The 26,022-nt window shown below is 32.1% G+C and overlaps 1 protein-coding gene across 1 annotated transcript in view; it reads left to right on the top strand.

Annotated features, from left to right (window-relative positions):
• LOC145679511 (aminopeptidase N-like) overlaps window positions 1-16,486 on the top strand; it is a 46,793-nt gene extending 30,307 nt beyond the window's left edge. Inside the window, exons 3-8 of the mRNA XM_081750090.1 lie at window positions 1,329-1,484; window positions 5,106-5,411; window positions 7,295-7,481; window positions 11,682-11,838; window positions 14,550-14,809; window positions 16,262-16,486. Coding sequence (XP_081606216.1) covers window positions 1,329-1,484; window positions 5,106-5,411; window positions 7,295-7,481; window positions 11,682-11,838; window positions 14,550-14,809; window positions 16,262-16,486 — 1,291 coding nt within the window. The remainder of the gene's footprint in view (window positions 1-1,328; window positions 1,485-5,105; window positions 5,412-7,294; window positions 7,482-11,681; window positions 11,839-14,549; window positions 14,810-16,261) is intronic.
• Window positions 16,487-26,022: the final 9,536 nt, after the last annotated feature.

The following is a 26,022-nucleotide window of genomic DNA, read 5'->3' as shown; positions in this document are numbered from 1 at the left end:
AAAATTCAATGGAATAAATGTTTAAAGTCAGATTATGTGGTACCTACGCTTCGAGTTTCTTTCGGTAGCCAGGTTTCTCCAATAGTTTAACACTATTTAGTGAAGTATGTTTAGGTCACTAGCGATTTCATGATAGGTACATACTAGTATTGTCAAATTTTGTCATATTATGATCTGCTTTTGCTGCGATTTGTTGCCAACACGAGGAACATCTTGAACATTGAAATTTCCAGAAAGAAAGAAGCTGAACCACTTTCTATCCATTATTTTTGGTAATATCTTTCCTGTACACAGCACAAAACTCTTCACGGAGATGGACTGCATTTGATTCTTTATCGATATTAAATTGTAAAATGTAGTGCTGTTTTACGGAAAGTTTAGTTATAGCTGTTTAAAGGGTCAATACGTTTAGATCACTTGATATTTTGATGCTTAACAAAAGAACTTGATCAATAGTTTCTTACTTTTGCACCTGGAAATATTAATAACTTACTATTTTTCAGTCTTAAAAGTTTAAAGAAGTACCCAAGTTTTGTTTTAAGAATTTTTTCACTTGAAAAAATTAAAATTCAATTAATTTTTAAAATTTGCCGCTCTCGAGAACAGCGTACTCAGTCTATTTAGAAATTCTAAACTGTTAACTTCATATCATCTCTCGACATTTTTGTTTCATGAAGTATTTTACTTGTGTTAATTAAATTATTTAACTTTCAACTTACTTTCGAATTACTTACGGCTACATTAGCTTTAAACTCATCTCCTTCGTGCTCTCGCTTGTTTTGCAGCACTCACTAGGAATGGCTGAAGTACTTACGCTGTCTTCTATTTTAACGCTCATTGTTAGATTGTAGTTTAACACATGTTTTGAACACCAAAAATATATGTGATTGGGACCTTAACTTAAGATGGAACCGAAACCACAAGAACGTTATAACAAATTGAACGTAATTCTCCTCAGTTACACTTAATTACTTATTAACAGACAATAAGATTTAACCTCCCAGTGTGTGGTTTAAGTCGACGCTTGATCACATAGACAAAAAGGTACTTCAAGTTTGTTCAATTAACTCTCATTCCCAAATTGTTCTTTTTAAGGTGAAAATAACTCTGACAGAAATACAGTATGTTAATAAGTGATGTCATTTCCAACATTACACTGTAAGTTTCACTACGATGTAGTAATGTAGAGTGTATATGAAGAAGGGGATATCATTATCAAGTAGGTACGTCGGAAGCATGAAAAAGGAAAGGTAGCGAGGTTAGTATTGTAACCCTAAACAATAATTAAAAACAATATTTTGTTTAATTTTTGTGATCTTTTTTTAAAGGTGGCTTGCTGCAACGCAATTTGAACCACATCATGCTAGACGAGCTTTCCCATGCTTTGATGAGCCAATATTCAAAGCCAACTTCTCTATATCTTTAGGACGACGAAATGGTCTAATAGCTCTGAGTAATATGCCAATTGAAAGTACAGAACCTATGTAAGTATAATATTTTACAATATTATAATATTCACTGTTGAAATTGTAAATAAGTTTAAGCTCTTACTTCAATACAAAGAAGTGACAGTTAAAAGTGCTATAGCCTCTATCTCAGGTTTTACAGAAACTAAAAAAGAAACACTGCTGTTATAATAAAATTGCATTCATACAATAACAATAAAACTAATCTTTATTTCAGTGCCGCGAACAACACGCTAGCAAAATAATGCACATTGCTACAAATATTACAGGATCATGTAAAGAAAAGCTTCTGATTATTGGCAAATCGAGAAAACCAAGACTCATAAAATCATTCACTCCGCATCAAGGACATATGCAGAGAGTAGATTCTGATGATCTGGATCCTCTTGAAATCCTTACTTTTCTTTAATTTTAGTAAGAGTTTGGGAGTAATTTTTACAAATTAGAAAGTAAATAATAACAAATGATGTTGAATTTGTAGTCTTGCAACAGCTTTGGACCCCTTCCAAAATAAATTCCTGGTACTCGTCTGTTCCCTAGTTGTAGTTTATGAAAACAATGCGGGATCTTGGGTGACATTGACAAGTTTTGAAAGGTAGTAACTTGGACTTCCAGTTGAATTCAAAGAAACAAAAAAAAATCTTATCTTGATTGGACTCTCATTAGGAATAACAATCTGCAGTGCATAAAACTTGTGGTTTTGCCTCCTAACATCACTTCAATTTTACAATCTATGGGCCATGAAGTTATAAAATACAGTATAGGAAGCTCCAGGTATACTGTATATTAAAATACAGTATAGGAAGCTCCAAGTGATAAACACGTTACAAATACCGAAACAAGGTAAATAAATAGTTTATAATGTTCTTGGTGCAATTTAAAGTATATCAAGACGTGGGCAAATGTCACTCAAAGGACTATTGCCAACCGTTTTAAACATGGAGATTTCAGATATTTCTTCACCATCTCATGGCATGTCTTGAGCAGCAGCTGATGGTGATGATTATGAAGATTAGAAGAGTATGAAGATTAGATGAGTGAGATTAGTACAAGAACTTGATCTATCTTTATCATATTATGAAATAGATTACTTTGCCGACGTAACAAATAATATTTCTCTGCGCACCTCACCAAGAGAAGAAGAAATTGTAGCTGATAACCGAAATCAATGCTTGAAAACGAACAAGAACAGTTTGTTGTGTAATCACTAATGACAATAATTAGGCGTTGAAACGAATGCATTAGCAAACGAGATATGCGCACGCACATTTGAAAATGCGAAAAACAAACAAAGATACATAACTAATTATATCATCCCTCTCGAGACAAAGGGGCGTATCTCATTTTTACAACTTCTCCAGGAGACAAGTTTAAAGATATTATCATAATTTATTCAATTGTGTTCTGTTGAAATTTAATTTGATTTTGTATGTTATATACCTGAACGAAGGAAATCAAAGACTACTAGAGATTAACAATAAGAAAAAGTCTCCTCGAAAAACTGAGAAAATGAGATACGCCCCTTTGTCTCGAAAGGGACGATATAATGTAATACAGCATTATGTATTATGTAGTAATATGCGTTCCTGTATTGCATTTGAAAGTGAAACCAATTGGTTAAAAAGATATACAATACTGTCTTGGTTGTTAGTGTAGAAAATCAGAAAATTAAATTCCGATATTCCGAATATTAAATTCGCATAATGTACAGGCCAAGTATTTATACACCATGAAGCATCGTTGTGAAATAATTTGTGAGTAATTTATTCCATCTTGTTGATTATTAAGGAATGAGTGTGACGCAAGATGACGAACAGCTGCTGCTTTCCTTACTACAGTATTCATTTGCCACCGAGTGATTCAAGTTTTTCGAATTTCCGAATCTCAAGATTAAAGGCAATTTCCACACTATTCAAATTTACGATTTTGTATTTATTACACCTTTCTTCTTTCTATGGGGGAAGGAAGACTCCTGGTAGTAGTGGTACAATTTAACGACTATTTATTATCTTGACAATCATTTCCCTCGCGCAAAATATTGAAGGATTAGTTTCTTTAATAAACATTTATCCATATTGCTTTTGTTTGAATATAGAGAAGCGATGGCTGAGTGTTAGTATTTACTTCCGGCGTGGTGTCCCTTGTTGAGTACCAGCTCTCACCAAACGGGCTTTGTGACGGACTAACAACTTTGCGTATGTTTCCCCGAAGTTCTTTCATATCCACCTACGTTCGATATTGCATCATTCATCCATCACATCATCACTGTCTCCCTTAACTTCGGCATGATCGCAGTACGTCAACTGAGAAAGAAATTCGAGTATACATGAAAAATAAGAGTGTTTTATTAGAATTATGTTACACATTTATAAACTTCTTAGTCATACATAAATGTTCTTTGTCAGTAAAAATAAATTATTTATATTAAAATCACTGTAGACAGGATTCGAATCTATGTTAAGGTGAACATCAGTACTTTTATCCTTACATTATTCACTAGACCTAAAGCACATGACTCTAAAACTTTTTCGTGTTCTCTATAACTGTTCTTTCTGAGTAGAGTAGCTTGTACAGACTTGAATCTTGCAGTATCCAAGGTTTTAAGTTTATTTTCTATTTTGTAATCTCTAATGATCGATTTTAACATGCCACTTGTATATTTGTTTGGCGGCACCGTCCAGGAACCTATTTCTGAAAACTACTGTCTTGTAAAACTTTTTAAAATCAAATATTTTCAATATTATAATTTCTAAAATCATGACAAATTGTCGGTATCAGCAATAGTATTTATAAGTAGATTCTATTGTTATTCTAGTATTTCTATTTCACGATATTTGACGATTTCTTTGATTTTAATATTGATTTTTTTTATTTGATTTAGCTCTAGCGTCCCTTTAAGTAGCGAGGGGATATGAGACGTGGACTTACAGTTTAACAAGGAATCCAAACCACATGAGCTCCAGCTGGGAATCGAACCCGAGTCGACCACGACAAAGACGCATATGCTTGTGGATTAACCACGAGCGAACTCATTTAAAGACTTCTAAAGAACATATTACAAGACTATTAGTTTTGCGAAACAAAACCCGTATGTTATGTTTCCATAGATTCCCCTTCCAGTCAAATCGTTGAGACCTAAGAAACTAACCTTATATATTTGGACTCTAGATTCTGGAAAACAAGGTTATATTTTTCCGTAGGAAAATAGTTTTGCAATGTTGACTATAGTGAACAAGAAATTTAGTATTGAATATCTGAAAGATATTCTGAATAGAAAACGGGTAAAACGTATTTCGGAATAAGAAATCCGAGTGGAGAAACGAAAGGAGAGCAAATTGAAACGGTATTCTTTGAGTCATGAAAAATATGTTTCTATTTGCAATATATTATTTTGTTTTACAAAAGTAGATCATGGACATCACTGTATGTGCAACCTACTTAAAGTAAAATATAATGTTCTACATTTTGCACGCAAAGTGGGTATAATTATAATAGTTACGTGGTTCATTATTCGCTGTATTTATAGTAGCACATATTTTGATAGTACTGGCATGCAGTATATAATGGAGAATTTTAAATACAATTAGTTGATCAAAAATGACCTGAAGGAATTACACTTATCTTATTTTTCCTTTCAAGAAAAGACAGACCAGGATGGTATTGGGATCACTTTGAAGAAACCGTTCCCATGTCAACATACTTGGTAGCATTTGCAGTGTGTGATTTTGCATATATAGAATCTAAAGATAGTAGAGTACCGTTCAAAGTGTGGGCACGAAAGGACGCCATTAAATATACTAAATATGCCGTGGAAGTTGGACCTAAGATTTTACAGTATTTTGAGGAATATTTTAATTTCTCATATCCACTACCTAAATTAGATATGATAGCCATTCCAGATTTCAGTTCCGGTGCGATGGAGAACTGGGGACTAATCACCTACAGGTAAGAACTTGAGATAGAGTACTTTTCATTATCGTAATTTCTAATGCGACAAAAGGTTGATTCATTCAATATTAAACAATTTTGAGTATATTATTCGTGGTTATTTGATGATTGTGTGTCATGTAGTTGAATCACAAAACTGTTGATTATTTTAGACCTAAAGTAATCATATAAGAAGACCAAACAAATAATACTAAATAACAAGAAAATTGATTCTTATCTTTTAATACCATTTGATAATATTATTTGTTACAAGTTTGAGAAAGGAGAGAATAATAATAAGACTATTAAACCAATAAGCCTCCCCATACTACTTTTCTTTTAGGTTTGACATTAAAATGCAATAATAATAGAACAACGTTTAACCTAGGGCGAGAAAGCATTTCTAAATACTTTTCTGAAATTTGGTCTTTTCATTTAACTTCCACTACTGTAAGGATCTGATATTCATTACATGTAATTCAGATTAACTTTCCTTCATATGAATGGTAAATTGTCTTATTATGATGGAATAAGGTAACAATGTTACTTACAACCTCGACTTATTTTATCAGCAACTTTCTAAAATCTTTTAAAAGTGTTATATTTTTTTAAATAAGCCTCTCATACCGAAGACTTTTTGGTATTTTATATTTTGTACCCTTTAAGAAAAGGTAATATCTTGAGTTTGCTGAACATACCTTAATTTGTTAAAAGTGGATCAACTGCCTACCCATACAATTTATTTTAAAGCCACCATTTTTATTTTGAAACGAGGATGTAAAACTCATTGACTTGCATATACTAATTATAATAGATATATGAATTATTGAAATAATCACACATACTTTATGTATTTTGTAGACAGAATTATCTGTCCGCTTAAACAAAAGTAATAGAATTATTATAAAAATAAGATATCTTTAATCCAGTGTGAAAACAATAGTGTACTTATGATTTGGTTTTGGGTTGCATCGCAATAAAATGTTTAACCATCTTGTTTTGGAGGATTATTCTTATACATCCTTATGAAAGTCATCTAAACAATTTGCTTTGAACAAAAAAAAACTCAAAACATTTTTAGACAGTTGAATGAAAATGCTATCAAACTTGGTAATGGTAATGAACTTCCAAATTATCACCTAAGTAAGATGATAATAGTCTGAGAAAATATTTAGCTATATTTGGGACGTCAGACGTTATTTACGAAAAATATATGCATATTCTTAAATTTCTTTAAGAATAAAAAAATAACGTCTGAAGAACTCGAAACATTGTAGCACACAAAGTAGTTTAAACTTATCACATATGAATAATAATTTCTAATCACTTGAGATCATGTAAAATATAGCTTAATGAGTAACTTAAATACGTTATAATAATAAGCAAAGAATTATTATTCTAAAACCTACTGGAATATATAATTGTTAGGTATCCGAAAGAGTAGCGGAAACCAAAGGAAAGTAACTTATAGAATTTAATGAAATTCTAAAACATTTTAAAACCTTTTTAAATTTGATTAAATGAAAGTCTGATAAATATCATATAAACTTGTATATGCAATTTATAATAATCCCAAGTAAACAAATTACATTATTTGAATCATATATTTATCTAAAACAGATACTTGAAAATAACGTAACAAATACACAACTCTAAGAAATTGTAGTGTGATGAAGAAAGAACTATAACGTCATTCTCAGAATCAGCAACAAACGTACAACCACAAATAATAATAAAAAAATAAGGTGATCTGTAAACGTGGAAAGAAATGTAATCGTAGTTCCGATTTAAAATATGTTGATGGACTTCTTATTATAATCTAAATATGTTTTATACAAAAGGTACAGTAATTTAAGTTACGAAGTTTCAAATCAATTTCCTTTTTTGTAAAATATGAATAGGGAATCAAGCCTTCTTCATGATCCGGAAAGTGATACTCTTAGCCAAAGACGAAACGTTGCAGAGACAATAGCTCACGAATTGGCTCATATGTGGTTTGGAAACCTTGTAACCATGAAATGGTGGACAGATCTCTGGATTAAAGAAGGGTTTGCAACGTATATAGCAATTTTTCTTGGTGTTCCTCACGTAAGTATGTAATCATAAGAATTGTTCAATGCATTGGGGAATCAAGTCAAATTTCCAAAGTTGTAAAAAAGGATGACGTAGAGTTTCTACGAAACGGTTAATTACGTGAGAAAGTTTACACATTTTCTTATTTTAAAAGTCATTTACAGTATCTGGACATGGATATTTAATATCGAAAGGAGCTTTATATAAACATATTAAAGAGTAAATATTTTCAAAAAATAACCACCAAAAATGAATTTAATTTCTATGCGCACTGAAATCATCATATGCTAGCAAATATTATTTCTCTCAGTTATGTGCTTTCAGACAGAACCCTGGTATTGCTGAGGGAGCCAGGCCCACCTAAATTTTCGTTACCCCTTTAGACCAGAGTGGATCACTATATGCTGTATAAAACAATTCAAGTTAAATATTTTTAAAACGATGGTTTGTTTTAAATTCATTTTAATAACTTTAAAAAAGTACGAGATGAAGAAATGTACATAACAACTAGAGACAAATGATAGACATACAGGGATCACGTCTTTCCAGCAACACTCATTGCTTGGTAATTTCTCCACGATACCATTAAAAATGTAGGCAATGGAATGATGGTAATTGTATTAAGCAATATCACGCTAAATAGATATGGATACACAATTGGGAAAGATACAATAGAAGTTAGAAAACCTGTGAACTTTGACTGAAGTAGAGATGTTCTTAGTATGTCTGAGGAGAGACCTAGAAGCAAATACGTGAGAATTAAACTGAGAAGTCAATGAGAAGAAACAGAGACAACATACATATTTTTCAAAACAGTGTTTGTGTTAAGTTTTCTTTTTCAACTGATATATATTAGTAGAATGGATATGATAGAATTTAAGCTTTAATCAGTGCTACTTTCGAACATCTGCAAATTGGAAGAAATTTGTTACTCTAGCAAAAAGTAGTTCTAAAGCATTAAAGTTTTGGACGTTGATATGAGTAACAATGCTGAATTTAAAGAAACTTATACAACTCCGTATTCTCATTACTTTTTAAAAGATCAATTTCAGTCGAGTTTCCTCATACCCTTTGTACGCCCAACATTATTCTTTTAAATGCTAATTTATGTATCTGTATGCTAAGTTCGAGTACCAGTAGCAGAGAAAATAAGGAACTCGTGAAAACAATCGAGTACAAAATATCAAAGAATTTACACAATTCGTGACCAGTGTGCAGAAGAAGTGATTTATATGTGTCTAGTTGTGAGTGTGTATTCATTCATTCGTTCTTCTTGATGCATATATTCTCATCTAGAGGCCACAGTGTTTAACCTATCCAGACTGAATTGTAAACTAATGGATTTTCTAAAATTCTCTAGAGTTTCGAAGAGTGTTTTTCGAACTTGTCTACTACCCCAAGAAGTAAGGCTACGTTATTGGTGGTCAACATCATTATTGCAGTTCTCTTTCAATATGTATTTTAAATAGATTTCTTAGATATTACTAATTAAATAGGTTTTAATACTAAAAAGTATTTTGCTTATTTAGTATAATTTAATATACAGAATTTTGCAAACGACAAATTAGTAAGAGTAGTATTAGGAGTCCACCCTACATTTATCTTGCTCAGTTGAGGGATAAAAAAGTTTATTGATAATTTGAGGTGAATGAACTTAAAAAGGTTGATAAAGAAAATTGATATTACGCTACTAAAATGTTTAATAACTCACAACATACTTAAGTAAACGGAACCTCATATTAGGATGTCTCTCAGGAATCTACACATAACAGTAGTATTAGTTTTTGTACGGGCTATTAAACATATTTTAAATATCCTTTATTATTATTATTATTATTATTATTATTATTATTATTATTATTATTATTATTATTATTTAAACAAAACTATATAATTATAATTATGGTTACATAATATCTAAGTAATTATTGATGTAAATCGGTTCAAAATGTTTAATGACATGTGCACTCCCCGACACTTTTATGGCCATTTTCCCAAACTTATGTGGCTGGTCGTGGGCCTCATCCTAACATTGTTACGTTTATGTTATCAGTAATATATCCTCGTGTAGCCTAACATTTGTTCTATGTAAATGATAGAAGTTGTATAAGTTGTATTATAAAGTTACAAAGAGGGATGGGAAAAGAATATGGACAGGACGCAAATTAACACCTGAAAATCTTTTTAGATAATACGTGTAGAACGTGGATACAGTAAGTTGGTAAACCTTGTTTAAAGTAGACGGACGTAGAATGAAAAGGATGCTAAGAGTAAAACCCTAAACTTGACACTGTTGAGGAAACACTCAAGTAATTATCATATTATCTAACATATGCTTCATTCAATAAGATATATTCAACAAGAAAAGTTCACTCTTATCTAGCAGGTTCAATATTGAACTTAGAAAGATGTAAGTCAAGTGCTATATCTAGAACAATTGAATGTACGGTTCAGAGACTTGTACATTACGGAAATTAGAGAAGAAATATTTAGAGAGCTTCCGAATATGGTGTTGGAGGGAGATAGAGAAGATAAAATGGACCGAGAGAGCAACAAATTAAGATATTTTAAAACGGATAGGAGAGAAGAGGACACTTCATAGGAAGGCCAATTCGCTTTGACTAATCTTGCGAAGAAATTGTCTTCTTCATACGGCCATAGTAGGAAAGATGGACGGCAAGCGAGGAATAGGAAGAAGCACACAGCTGAACGATGATTTTAGAAACAGAAGTAAATATTGAGAGTTAAAAGAGAACGGTGAGAATCGAGAAACATAGAAGAAACCTTTCTAGGCCTAAATCTAAAATTCAAAAAAACAACTCTTTTGTCCTAGGACCTACTGAAAGGTAGAATACTTAATAATAATAATGGTTCGTACAGTCCCCTGCTGCTACTCTTCTCTTGGCTAATTTTTCAACAGTATATAATATTCTGATTCAGCAATTAAGTCATAGTTGTATCAGTGAGATTATGAGAAACAGTAGCATGTAAGATGCAAATAGAAATGCAATTTGTAATTATAGGTCAGCTTCTGTCTTTCATTACTTACGACAAACTACGAACATAAGGTTTAAGAAATATATTGAAAAATGATATCTCATATTTTTCAAAGAGTCTAGAGAATATATGTGTGATTGATAAAAGCATCTTATTCTAATAATTGATAATAGTTTGAATGACGTCAGATCACTGCACTAAACTTTGTGTCTTTTTCAGAAAGTAGTATAAAAGTAAACTCATCCCCAAAAGAAACCTGACCCTTCTGATTTCTTTTTCGCAAAGAATAATTTATACAATATTATAGAGTTATTAATGAAGTAAAAATGAAAATATTTATATGAAATCTGAAGTGGTTACTTGTAAAATGTGAATAAAATAACATGAGCCGTTTTTGAGAAAACTACTCCTCGGAGATATTTTCAGTACAAACGAATTATATTGGCAAATTACTGATGAAATATTTATTTGTGAGATATTAAGAAAATCAAATGAGGCATTTTTGAGAAACTTATACGAAATAAAACCCATAAACAATTTCTTCTTGTTTTCCCCAAGAAATGACTTGTATCACCGTATGGAGTTGTTACGGAAATTGATTTATAAAATGTTAATAAAATCGATATTTATTTTATGCCTTATCTTAGAGATAGGAAAGAAATTCGAACCGCCTGTGGAGGATTACATGAAAATCTTAAATTTAAAATTTTGGTTGTGATATGTTAAGCGGTATGGCCTCTAGGTGAATGTACACTCATGTAAAAACTTTTTGTAGCAAATCTATAGCTGTCTTCTTTTAACAATATAATATAATAATGATTTTGCAGGGTACCTTTAATACTGATGTTATGTGTATCATTTGGAAATGTATATTTATGATAAATGTCATAGGGAAAAAATTCGAAGTACGAAAATTAGAATGAGTAAAACAAAATGTTGCTAAATGGACAAGAAAGTTTTATTTCTGTTTTATTGTTCTTATTTACTGCTCTTTTCACATGAAATTTTTCACATAAATGTCTTTTCCGATTATACACATACTAACATTATCGAACTAAGGATCCCACACACCGGAGTTGAGTGCTGTGCCACTGATCCACCGCGTCTCAACACAAGGTAGTCCTGGCTAATAAATTTCTATATTGCCAAGAATTTCTGGTTATTGTGTTCTCAACCAAAAGATTGATTATATTGCACACATTTCACTATTTATCATAGGTGGAACCTCAATGGAAGCTGGAAAGTATAGAAGCTTTCGATTTGAGAAGAAGTATCTTTGCTTTGGATTCCTTCGAAAGTTCGCATCCAGTATCTATTCCTATTGAACACCCAGATGAGATTGGTCAAGTATTCGATTCAATAACTTATGAAAAAGGTATAACATATAATTTTATCCTCAGATAAATACAAATACACTGTAATATGTAGTATACGTGGGTTTCATTTTAGACTTTTACCCAATGTTAAGTGTCAAACAAATGTGAAAAGAGAAAGTTAACGAAATGCACAGCTCTACAATTACTTCGTCACAAATTAGCTATAAAAGTTTTCAGAATAGCCACATTTGAGTACATTGTAACTTCCTACCCAACAGCGATATTTAAGCGAAATAATGTTCGTATTGCACAGCAGTCTTCAAATATTTAGTTTATAACACTATGCAAACGATTTATGTGCGGATGGCGTAGATTCAGAAGCCAAATATCACGTTCGAAAATCAGGCAAACTTCTATGTTAGGAAAGACGATTCCTCAGTCAGAGAAAACAGGATTTGCAATGAAATCTTTCTATTTGACGTCCCACGTTTATATCTTTTAGGGTAAGTGAAACGGTGATGAAAGCAAGTAAATGATGATGGAATTGGTGGAATGAAAAAGTTGCAGGAAATGGGAAAACCTGAGAAAACCCATGAATACGATGTTGTCCACCACAACCTTACTTGACCATGGTTCGAACCAGAGACCCCACGCACCACAGGTAAGCACTCAACCACTGAACCACCGTTCACCCACGATTTGAAATGAGTAGCGCCCTAACATACTATTAGGTTTCAGAGAAAAATTAAATGAATGCATCAATAATGTCGAGTTGAAGGTATGGCAATAGCGTTGAGAAACATTCAGTTGTGGTAGGTACGACTTAATGAAAAAATGCTGTCTAATACACATTTTATTTCACTGAAATATCTCTGTACGATACAAAATTATAGGAAATTGAAATACATTAAGCACTTGGGAGGTGCTACATTTCCTAATGTTTATGTATAGTGATGTTAACAATTGTTAACTAAAAATCATACTTTCAACAGGAGTAACATATGATACGTATTACTGTTAGAAACAGTTCCTTGTACAGAATCCCGAAAAAGAATACAAGACTCTTATGCTAGATTTCTTGTGTTTGTGCGCATTGTTCCTAGTATTAGTGTTAATAAATACATATTTTGTTTATTTTTGACAAATACTGAAGCCAACTCCGTAACTTTGATTTTTTCTGAAGGGCAAGCATTAAGTATTTGGGCCCACTAGAAAATTTGTTTTCTAATTCTTGGCTTCCACTTTCCATCTTTCTCTTACTTTTTATGAGCCCCGGATCCTATAGGTCCTCAAGAATGGCAAGGTCTGCTGGGCCGTTGGTTACACCACTGAGGCCGTTCAATACATGACAAATTAATTAACGGGATAATATTAACAAACCTCAAAGCCATACGAATAAATATTTTTTCTAGACCCCCTAATACTAGAATTTTTTTTACTAAAATTGGTCCACGATTCATTTTTGTTTTATTGACCTCTTGTGTGCTGTTTTTTTTATGTAATGTAGTGTGCCTATTTGATGCTTCATTTATAATTTCATGTTCGTATCGTATATGGAGTAAGAAAATTTTGTCTTAAGATCCCCCCTGGAAAGGCAGGAGCTTCCCTGCAGGCAGTTGCCCCTGGCCCCGCAGAAGTTACGGCCCTGGCTGAAGCCCATGTCAATGTTATATTAACTACTTATTAGTTACCTATCATTTTTGTGCTATTTAACATATTCTTCAGTCATATATACAACATGGTTACAAGCTACGTAGAGTTACGTACTACATACACAAAAATTCATCATTAATTAGAAATACACAAATGTTGTAGAAGAGAATATAAAATTCAAGATATAAATTATCTATAAATGAAATGTGGTCCACTGGGAAGGTTTGCCCCTTTTACTGTTCCTATGAAAGCAGCGTTATTTTTCAGATTGACAATTATTTTATTGTTTCATATAATTTTCTGGGCCATTCATGACTTGTTTGCATGCAGCCTTTCATTCCCTCTTCTGTAGAATGTTTTGTGTCTAGAGTCTAAAAAAGGCAATTCTAAAAGTTCCGAATGTATTAGGATGTAGGAATACTAGATTCGTTATTAGAGAAAACATAATTCATAATCTTTATCATCCTTGATACTAGGCATACCACAATACTGCAGAGGCTAGAGCGTGTGCTTTAACGCAGAAAGTCTCAGTTTTTCCCGGTGAGAGAAAGTCGTAAGCACTAAAGTGGTAAAGATCCTACTTTAAACTGAAAGTCTTGTCCTACGTATAGCTATGTAGTCTAATTGACACTAAACGGTGTACATAACAATTTATAACTTCATATGTGTATTGCAAGAATAAGGTGGTCAAATTAACATGGGTATATCTACTCTATTACGATTTATCAGGACTATTAAGATTTGCAAGAACTAAATAGTATAACTGTGAATTATCACTTTCGAAATACTTTCAAAAATAATCTAAGGAATTTTGAAATTATTTATTCGCATGCCACTTACTCTGAACCAATCTTATAGAAATATACTTTTTAAATATCAATCTCATTATATCTTATTATTTCTAAATGTAATCTCCGAATGTTTCCTATTCGAAACAGATAATTTCTTCTTAATTGTGGAGATAAGTTACATACACTGAGTTGGCTTTCGTCGAAGATAAAGCTTGATCATTTTTTACTAGTAACAAAACTGCCTTGCATTCGGGAAAGTATGTAGCAATTGTTTACAAACTATATACTAATGTTGCTATATTAATTCATTACATTTTCCATTCAAGGTTGCTTTTTGTTACGTATGCTGAATCACTTCTTAACCGAAAATACATTCCGTCAAGGATTAATATCATATATAAAAGACCTTCAATATTTCAATGCAGAACAAGATGATCTGTGGAAACATTTGACACTTCAAGCTGAGGAAGATGGAGTCTTACCTCAAAATATAACTGTGAAAACTATTATGGATACATGGACCACTCAGATGGGATATCCAAAGATAGTTGTTGATACCAGTAGCAGTGAGATAAATATTTGTCAGGTATACAACTTGTATTTTTATATGTGTACAGTAAAATGTTACAAAGCGGGTGCTTCTGCACAAAATTCGTTTCCAGTGGTAACTGAAATGCGTTATTTACGAGCATGATTTACAATGTTTTCTAGGGCTGGGAATGCTATTATTTCTGACTGAATTCCACAAAACGATTATATATTTTCCATAATGGTAATTGAAGTAAAAGTGCAATTGGTGGAAGGTGGAATGGGTAATAGTGAAATTTCGATTTGTGAAATACATCAGTCATCCTTTTCGAGAATTTAAGCTGTTTTCACTATTAGCTATGTTAAATAATTCTACAAGGGTTGTAAGTAGGCAATTGCTCTGGCTTCACTGGAAGCCCTCTTAAATGATAATGAAGTGTAGATATGGGCTATTGCTAGCTTGGCTTTCTTCTCGGCATGAATGATAGAAGTTTGTTACAGTATCATCGAGTAAACCTTCCTCCTGTGCGAGCAGCAGGCTAGTGTTCTACTGACTACAATGTTTTACATGAGATGAAATGCTAATGCCATCCCTAGCATATGTCATTGATGAAAAAAAAATCTAATGATGCAACCGACAACATTAAGGGTTTCAAACATACAATTTATCTTTATCACATAAGTAATGTATTATACAATGTTTGGATTCCTGTATGTCGCAATTTCTACGCAACGAATGTTTAAAAAGTACTAATCGTATTGCAGCTTTCCTAGACCTTCTTCTATTGTTGTCGATTAATTGTGGACAATTTTACAGACATCTTTACAATATTATGAAGTTGTTTATGATATCGTAAGATTCAAGAACTTTTAAACCAAGATACCACCCATATTAAGTATGAGGATCCTCTAAAATTAATAAAATTAATAATTCATTCACACACACACACTTATATATATATATATATATATATATATATATATATATATATATTCTGATTGTCAAAGGAAATGATATCATAAGTTTCTGAGTAGTTATTATGATAGGTGAACAATACGCACTAGAATACAATGTGACGCAAATTCTATTTACCAAATTTAAAAGTATGTTTATTGCAGTATGTAATACAATTTTACAAAGTAAATACAAGACATTACATTTACGAAACAATTTCTCAAAGCAACCCCAAATAGTTGGAATATCTAAAATAAGTTTTAAACGGGACATTTTTGCCATTTCAGTAGTTCTCAAACGGCACTATTCCGTAACTTTTGCACCACTAATTCTAAAAGAGAACTTGAAATCTTTTCATCCAATTGTTTACAATATAAATTGGTAAGTAATTCTTGGGCCACGCTGTGCATTGCCTATCTGAAAACTTCATATATGCAATGAGCATTCATTTCACTCAGATTATGTTGCATTCAAATACTTGATTTCAGTTCACAAAGTAGAAACATGTATATTAATTATGAAAAATTAACTAACTTATTTATGTATATATTTCAGAATAGATTTCTACTTTATGAAAATCTACAAAATAATTCTAGTGATAATAGTAGTTACACATGGTGGATTCCTTTGACATACACAACTGATGAAGAAAATGATTTCAGTGAGACAGAACCTAAAGCTTGGTTGAGTCCTGAAGAAGAGTGTGGAACATTGGCAAATATCTCAGACAAATCTACGTGGATGATATTTAACTTACAAGCAACAGGTACAGAATTCTAACCATATTTAATTATAAAAAGAAAACTTAAGTTAAATGCTTTTCTCAACCTTTCGTTATTCACGCAGTTGAAAAATTACAAATAGGTAGTGTGCAGCTTACGAAGCATCGCATTAGTTGAGTTAGCTCTTACTTCTATTCCTCAAGAAGCTACACATTCTTCTCAACCTAAGAGGTCCTTAATGTTGTGCAATTTCAGTAGCTGTCAGTCGTTTGAGACGATTATGTGTATATAGTCTTTGCTGTTTTCAAACAATTGAGTTGTTGTGTGATAGAAGTGTAATCATTAAAGAAAATGAGGTTCGAAATTTTTCCAAGACACGATCTGTCATGTTGTAAATTATTCTTTGTAAATTGAATTTTGTTTACATTTTACTATAAAAAGTCTTACATTGCGTGCGCTCTCCAGATATGTAAGTAGCCTGACATCAGGATGATAAGTCTGAAAGTGAGAAACGGAAATATGTGGCTCGAGAAAGTTATGGAAATATAAGAAGGGAAGAACTGAACACTGATGAAGTTCATGAAGATAATGCTGGGAATGTATAGAGACGTGAGCGAAAGTGATTGCTATGGTATTAAAAGTTTTGAAGAAACATGCTATGGTTAACATAACATTTAGTGGAGTAGCACCAGGAAAAACAAAAGGTACCCGCATTATAAAGGGGAAGAAAATACCGAAAGCATGATGCTTAAGGTTTCACTAAAGTAATTGACATTTTTTTCTGAACTTCATCCACATAAATGTAATTGATAAAATAGTAGTGTCTACAAACAAGCACTACGACAAATTAAAAAAAGAAAGGGGTTGTAGAGGAACATTAAGGTCCAAAATTATGGCACATTTGTGACGAAAAGAGTCCATGCTGATGTAAAATAATAAATTTCCTCATAATACAGAAGTAAATATTAGAATATGCCATCATAGGCTTAGCATGTTACATAATAAGGCAAGAGTGGCGAAAGATTAAGAAACTGATACTCAGTGAAATCTTCAATTTACATTTAATTGATTGTCAGTAGAAAACTAGAAGATATAACTTTTAATCAAGAAATCAAGTTCGACAGTGAAAAAGGGAAGTGAGAACACAACTTTCAGAAGTATTAAGAGTCTAACACATTTTACAGGTATTTCGGACAAAAACGTACATACAAAGTAATTGTAATGGACATTCATGTAAACTTCTGGTTGTAACTGTATTAGGTATTTCATAATATGAAGTAGCCAATATTAAGAGTAAACACCATTAGAGCTTCGTAACTGGAGATGAACGTTTCTTAGAGCCCATGTTCTTCCATGCACTATTGTTTGTTTTCACAGAAAGACGCCCTTAAAGTTAAGTCTGTCTGTTCTCGAGTTTGCACCAGATATATGTAAAATTACCTCATAACCAGATGTTTCCACATTACTCATCAGATGGTTTTGTGTGAAATATGGAGTTCTCGGCTTGGTTGATAACTTGACTTTTGAGTACTCCTCATGTAGGTTGCGTGCATACATTCCATTTCTTCTTCCCTACAAAAGGGCAACCAAGACATTTTCCTCATAAATGCAATGGGTTTCTTCAAATGCCACATATCCCTTGCTATTTGACTTTACACAAGGAGGTTCAAACCAAAGGTTTGTACGGAAATCGCGCTGAACAAGCACGGCAAACTTAGTATTATGGAAATCGAAAATACAAAATGCTTTTCATTATACAGTAGCAACTGTTTCGCTTATTTCGACTCAACTACTTTCTGATGGACTACAGTGCAACCACAATACCAATCGATACAAAATACTTTGTAAGAATATTAAAAATATTACTTAGTGAGACTATTGTACTAGTAAGAAAATTTGAAGAAAATATCGTTACACTTACAATAGCATATGAACATAATACTGAACATCAATTTGAATAACACTGCATGTGAGTTTCTCTCTACTAAGAAATGATGCTCAAAAATTTCCTAAGATAGAATTATTGGCTATATCGGAAAAAGAGTAATTCCTGTTACATATGATCAGTTCATCTATAAGATCGTACATCTTTTTATATATGGCTTGTAAAACATACTGTGTCAGTATGACAAACCGCTTCAGCGTAAAGTAAGTGATAAAATGTTGTGTGGTTGCAAAATCCTCTCCAGTATAATTAGTATCAATGTGGACGTTTTTTTTGTCATTTTGTGTTTGTCATTGAGTTATCCAATGGCATCTATTTTATGTAAACTACAGAACAGGTTTTCATAGTAGCACATACAGTGAAGTTGATGCTATTCATATTAATCAAGAGACTTTTCACCGTGCCTTGATTACAATGTACGGTTCTTTCAAGAATCAATTTTTTAAAAGATCATTTACTTCACATATGTGTACCAAATTGGTACTAAATTTCTTTCTATCACTGGAAGAAACAGACATAATAATATTCTGTTTTTACTCCTCAAAACCCTATAATTAAAGTTCAACAGTTAATTATTGTGTAGAGGCGGTACAAGATATTTTAATATTTTAATTGATATTTATTTCCTTCACTGCGAAAAGATTAACCTAAAGATATTTGTTCTGTAAGACAGTACAAAAGTCTGTTAACATTTTAATTAACATTTATCTCTTTGAAGGTTAAATGATTAATCTAAATATTTTTTTTTCTGTCTAGGCTTGTATAGAGTTGAGTACAGCAAAACGCGTTGGGATCATTTAACTAAAACATTTCTAAGACGCCCTGGCACCGATAAAACTATTTTAAATAAAGCTTGTCTCATTGATGATGCCTTTGAATTGGCTAATACCAACCAATCATACGAAATACCTCTTAATATGTTAAAATATATAAACAACGAGGAAAGTTACTTAGTGCAGAAAGCCTATTTTAATAAACTGCAGTTTATTCAAGATATGTATCAAAGAAATAGTGCTTACGGTATTTTTAAGGTAAGTAAGACTAGCAGCGTTCACCCCGCTTCGCTGCGGTCACCCCGGAACGCAATAAACTTTGTTACTTAGATAATTTTTACTTTTTCGCTTTCAAGTGATATGATAAAAACCATAGAAGATTGCAGTAAATCTTAACATTATATCGCCTGTCATTTATGTTAACCCGCCCCGCTTCGCTGCGGTCATCCCGGTGCTGGCATATTGTAAAAGTGTCTGTAAAAATAAGCAAATCAATTAAAAAATTTTAAACAGAAGATTCAAGCTATTTTCCGCTGTATATCGCCTGTCATTTATGTTAACCCGCCGAGTGACACGGTCATGCGGGTTGCATATAAATACGTTTATTTTTACCTATGATGAACTAATAACAAAGGATTTGTACGTTATGGACACTTGAATGGTCAATTATCTCAAGACACTGGTAATTAAAAATTAAAGTGATATGATAAAAACCATCTAGGGTCCAAATCCTAATAACCCCCCAAAAATGAAAGAAATTGGTTCAGCCGTATTAGCGTGATGAGCGGACAAAATTTTGTACGTTCTCTTTTATATATATAGATATCTCTGTTAAAGAGCTGACTTTAATAGACTTATGTTTTTATATGGATTTAAATGGACGATATTTTTCGTCAATCAGAAAACTCTTACACTACTTCTGCTGCAGATATATATTTTCAATGTGCAAAATCCAAGGGATCGGATTGAATTTTCCACTTAATATTTTTGTAATTAAATCCCATACCCAAACGAGAATACATATAAGAATTTTACAAATTAATTATGGTGCCTTACATGTAACTAAAGGGTACACTAGTGATTTGTGCCATCTGTATTTATATAGCTGAATAGTTGTAAATGTTCAAGCATGTCAAGTCTCTATTTCAATTATTTAAGTATGAAGAGGTTCTTTATCTTATTTTTGTCTCTAACTCGACCTTACGACTACACACTCTGACCAGGGAAGGATCCGAATGGGGTACTCGAGTTTTCGAACAGCATGTATCAGATATTGAAGAGGGTGAAACTATGTATGTTTGCAATTTATAGCGGCTGACGACAACATGAAAAAGGAGGAGATCTGGAAGAAGTATGGCCAATTGTGGGTCCCAGCAACAGAGAAAGCTAAGGAATCACTCGTTTTATACGTGGATTTTCACCGAAAGTATGGTCAAATGTTTAGTAGTAGATGCATGATAAGATCTCCTATATGTAATGAACATCATATCTGCCATATTCAGTGGTCATTTTGAATTCGATTTTGCATCTTTTGGCTTAATCCTCGTTTTGCCTAATCTCTTATCTGACACTTTTATGACAGATAAATAATAAGATTTGTTTCCGCCATTTTAGGTGAAATAAGGATCCTCGTTTGGCCTAATCCTACTTTTGCCTGAAATGGCGGACTATATTAAAATCGCGAAAATAAACCTGGAAAAAAATTTCGAAAGAATATTCCCTACTATGTGAAGCACTAAGAAATATTGTATTTGTCCATAAGTAATTTTTAATACGAGTATTTGGTTTTGGAAAATTGTTTCGACACTTATGTTGCGAAAATTGTTCTTTCCATTTTGAGAATATTAACATTAGATATACTTTTCATTCCAACTTAGTCAGTATATTGGCTATATTTGAGATGAGATAAAAACAAGTTACACGTAATTTATTCCGTTATTCATTTTGTTTAAAGGTGAGTGTTTTTTTTAAATATAACTTTTAGTTTGTAGTTGTTTGTCTGCTAATCACTATCTTAAAGGAAATATAGTTTGTGTCAGTATAAATGGAAATATCATTTGGATTTTAGATTTTTGTTTGTTTCTTTCTTATGTCTGTAGAAGTTACTTTTTTGAAAGTTTTGCTGATTTTTCGGAGGATTTCATTCAATTTCCAATGTGTATTTTTTAACTGTTAATTTATTATAAGGAAATCTATTGTGGTTCTTTATAATTATAATTCGTATGAAATTTGTAAACCTTTCGAACCAGATCTGATAAAAAATCGCTAAATTTGCCAATAAAAATTTTTGTAGCAACTAAATTTCACATGATACTGCACAATTTCACAGTATTTTCTATAATCTCAGAAATTCGAATGTAGCAAATGACTACCAAGCTCTTTCACTACTTTCAACCTTTATCTTCCAAAATATTCTGAAGTACACTAAAATCAGATATGCAAAAACATATCTGAAATAAGTTCAAGATAATCACGTATTCTTCATACCTTAGCAGTTTTTTATGTGTCTCGGTTTCCAAGAAGCACTTAATCAGTTAGTTTTGTTTCATTGGTGAAAGTATAACTTTTGAATTCAATTCCACTCGTTTCACATACTACCGGAAATGTTCATAGCATAAGTCTCTGATTAATGTTACTATCTCTTGGAGATTATCTACATATATTGAACAAATTCTAGTGATGGTATTTAGGGATAATTTTATGTTACTAATTGTTGAACAAATGTGTTTTACAATCAAATTTAACTAGTGTACATAATAGTGAATATAAATGCATACTATTGATCTTTTTGTTTTCCAGACGGACATTGTAAATACATAAAGAAGTTTTGGTAATCCTAACTCCTTGGAAATATTGACCACAGGTTAATATAATTTCAATATTAATAATAGATATTTTGCATTTCTTAATTCTTCATGTACCAGGGAATGTTCTTTAGTAATTTCCCTCTAGTTGAAGTTACACATTTTTTATTTTCGGACATTTTAGGCATAAGGAGAATTAGGCCAAACGAGAAAACTTTTTCGCCTAAAATGGCAGGCACAAATCTTAGCATTTACCTGTCATAAAAGAGTCAAACCTTTCTAAGTGATCAAGCATGTGCCGCTCGACCAACTTCAAAAATTCTAATTTTTTCATGAATGTTTATACTATATCAGGGTACTTGAAATCCACAATTAATTGTTTTTTAAAACATCTCGTAGAGACGCAGCTTACGCCGCCATTTTGCGTTTTCTCGATTTCAGGCCTGAGTGAATAATCAGAAATAAAAATTTCCAAACGTAGAATTGTTTTATGGGGAACTGAAAAATCTTTACCATATTATTTATACACCCGACTATGTTTAGGCACTTCCAGATTGATTAGAATGATTAAATTTGGCATAATTATAGCCTTCCAGGTCTAACGGACACGAAAATTGCCAAAAAGCAAATATATTTAGTTTTTAAGGGGCTAAAGGGGGATGAAGAAATCCCCATGCTATTTAAATGGACGTTTTCTTGGGATACAAAATCTTATCTTTTAGATAGTGTAAATAGCAAAGAAATAATAGCATTGCGGGTTCAAGAGATGCGAGGCAGTAGGCCGAGCAAGGACAGTATGAGGGGGCAAAGCCCTCCGATGGGCAGGTTCAGGAAATATGAAGAGCTAGTTCAAGAAATTCATTGTTGATGCATAGGCCGATAGATAAGAAATGCGAGACTGTAGGCCAAGCACACCCGGGAGTCTATGGACGGAGCCCCCAGCTAGACAAAGGCTAGTCATGTTATAAAACTTAATAATATTTATATTACTTCTATTTAGAGCACAATATTAAAATACAATAACCTTTTTTAACTTTAAAATACGTTATATAAAAGCTGTACCATATTAGAAAAGTAAGTAGTCTATTTTCAAAAACGTAACAGTGAACCATTATCAAATTATCAATTCAGAGTATTTTGAAGTATCGATAAGTCATCTAACATTGCGATAATACAGTATGTATCAACAAAGCATATTATGTTAAAGTATGGAAGCGTATGGTAAACTAATAAATGTAATGTCTTGTTATCTCTTAAAGCAAAAATAATATTAATTTCCGTATTATTATTGAGGAACTTTGAGTACTTAACATATAAAATATGAAAAAATAAGGTGTAAAAAGGCTAGGCATTTTTTATGTGGATTATTTATGGATACACAAAATAGTAATATGACCCTATATCGGTGAACATCGCTAGAGAGTTACGGTTATTGAGCCGCCTGACGGTGTGACTTATCCACATAATAGACAACCCTCAATGTGTTTCAATCTCAATAGTTGAGCCCCTAATTATGCTGGGTGGATAACTTTAGTATAAATGTATTTCTGAAGGGCATATGTGGAATATTTCGTGCTGTGAAATTGACCTTCCTACACTTTTACATGGTAGAATACTTCTTTCCAATTATTTAAAATATAAAGGTCAGCATTTTTCTTTGTTAGTGCTTTTCATAGACGAGTCCACGGTTTTGGAAAACATTGTAACATCTGAAAGCTAATTCCCATGTTGGCTACTTAGACATCTGAAATTGTAAGTTTGTTAACTTTGTTTCTAAGGCTTACAATTGAGGGGCTTAGTGGAGAAGGGGCGTATCCCACAATTTAATGTTTGCGAGAAACAGAAGGTTTTACGTTGCCACTGACAAAAGTTTTACTATGGAAGAAAGGTGCATAATTACAACCACATATATTAGAGAAAGGTGTGATATGTTTCAGAAAAAATCATCATGCATCTTTGACAAGAAATAAACATAAGATATGCACATGATCATAGTTGCCAAATGTAACCTTCCCACCTTCCCAATTCCGAACTATTATATTTAGCCCAACCCGGAGCTATTCAAACGTAGAACGAGTAGTTCCAAAAATCACCGTTGGCGCTGACAACCAAGCATACGGAGAACGATACTAAGCTTCCTCTCGACAGTAGCTGAAAGCACTACAGGGTAGGAAACTAAACCAAATATCCGGAATCTCGAGAGACCTTTTTTTTTTAAATTACGGAATAGAGATTTAGATCTCTAACCATTACACACATCCCTTCGTCCATTTAAAAAAATGCAATATCTTTTATAATACTAATCTAGTTTCTTAAGTCCAATGTCACTAATGTATAACAACCTGTATAGCTAAATGCTATTATGATGTTATAGTGTTGTCGAATAATTGTTAATTACTGTATACTACTATAAACTAACCCCAAATAAGAAAACCAAAGAAAATTAAATAAAATTAAATGCAAAACTTAAACAGAATAGAACTAAAGAAAATTCCCAAATAACTACGTAAAGTAATAATAATCTACTGTATGACAACAATATACATTCATAAATTATAAATACATAACCAAACTACATATCTAAATTATACAAAATCTGCTCTATACATACATACATACATACATACATATATATATATATATATATATATATATATATATATATATATATATATATATATATATATATATATATATTGGTCTCCAATTTTACAATAAATAATAAGCTGAATAATATGTAATATAAATATATATATTGAATTTTAGCATCATATATAACTTCAAATATAAGCATTACATTTGTGTTATTAAGAGTTGACAAATTTTAATTCTTTCCATTATTTCAAATCTATATGTGTGTGAGTATTAATAGTTATCTTGATGGTAGATTTCTTCAGGTATTCCCAATTTCTCAATGACTAGATGATATATTATGATTGTGATGAGCTCATTCATTCCATAACATCCACATAATGAGGCCAAATTCATAAATATGAAATAGTCGAACCAGCGACTTTACATCTTCCAATACACATTAAGATCTTTGTTATTCCTGAAAATAAAAGTACTTTAGTATATGTGCACACATTAATTTAAATTTTTACAACTTAGAAACATACAAATGATAACAATCATACTACAATTCCTAATAACTGAGTTCCGGAACAATCAAATAAATAACATTTATACAAGAATGATATCAATGATTTGACTATATACATAAGTAAAAATGAACTATGAAATTATGATGTATTCATATAGAAATATCTATCGATACCATCAATTTTACAATAATTTATCTCACTATAACAATTTACAGATTGTTAAAACATACCTCTATGATCGTGGTACCCTAAATTTCTTTGTTAAAGAGACGTGACATTTCCTAATATCGCGCTCGTCCGAATCATTTTGTACCTGGACGGTATTCTTCGTTAATAACTTAATAACAGTGTATGGACCTAGCCATCGATGACATAAGCTCCTCGTAACCTTATCTGCAAGTTAAGATTGGAATTGGGACTTAATTAATAATTTATCTCCCACTCGATATGATGACACTACCCTGTTTTTGTCGTATAACTTCTTTCTACGTAGCCATGCTCGTTCCATATTCCGCAAGGCATTTAAACAGATATCTGGATCCGTGTGTCGAACATCAAGTGAATCAACATTCCATTTCACATCTAGTGCATCAAACACTGGATATGTATATAATAATTCCATCGCACTGTGTTTATGTTCTGAGTGGACAGATGTATTCAGAGAAAATTCAATTTCATGAATGCCTTTGTCCCAATGATGTTGCTTCGTTGCAAAGTATGCTTTCAAAGAGTCCTTGATCACTCGTATGTAACGTTCACTTGCGTTACTTCCACTGTGGTACGCTGCGATTCTAATATCCCTGATACCGTTTGCATACAAGAAATCCTGGAATCTTGCTGATACGAAAGCAGAGTGATTGTCATTTCATAAAGCGTGGATAAATCCATGACGACACATCAACTTATATAGCTTATTTATGATTACTTGCCTAGATAAAGTTCAAAAAGGTTCTAAGAAAATTCTTTTC

This window comes from Thermobia domestica, chromosome 2 (genome assembly GCF_964235325.1).
Source record: "Thermobia domestica chromosome 2, izTheDome1.hap1.1, whole genome shotgun sequence".
NCBI lineage: Eukaryota > Metazoa > Arthropoda > Insecta > Zygentoma > Lepismatidae > Thermobia > Thermobia domestica.
Note: the sequence above shows the minus strand (reverse complement) of the source record. Positions and strands in the feature narration are given on the sequence as shown.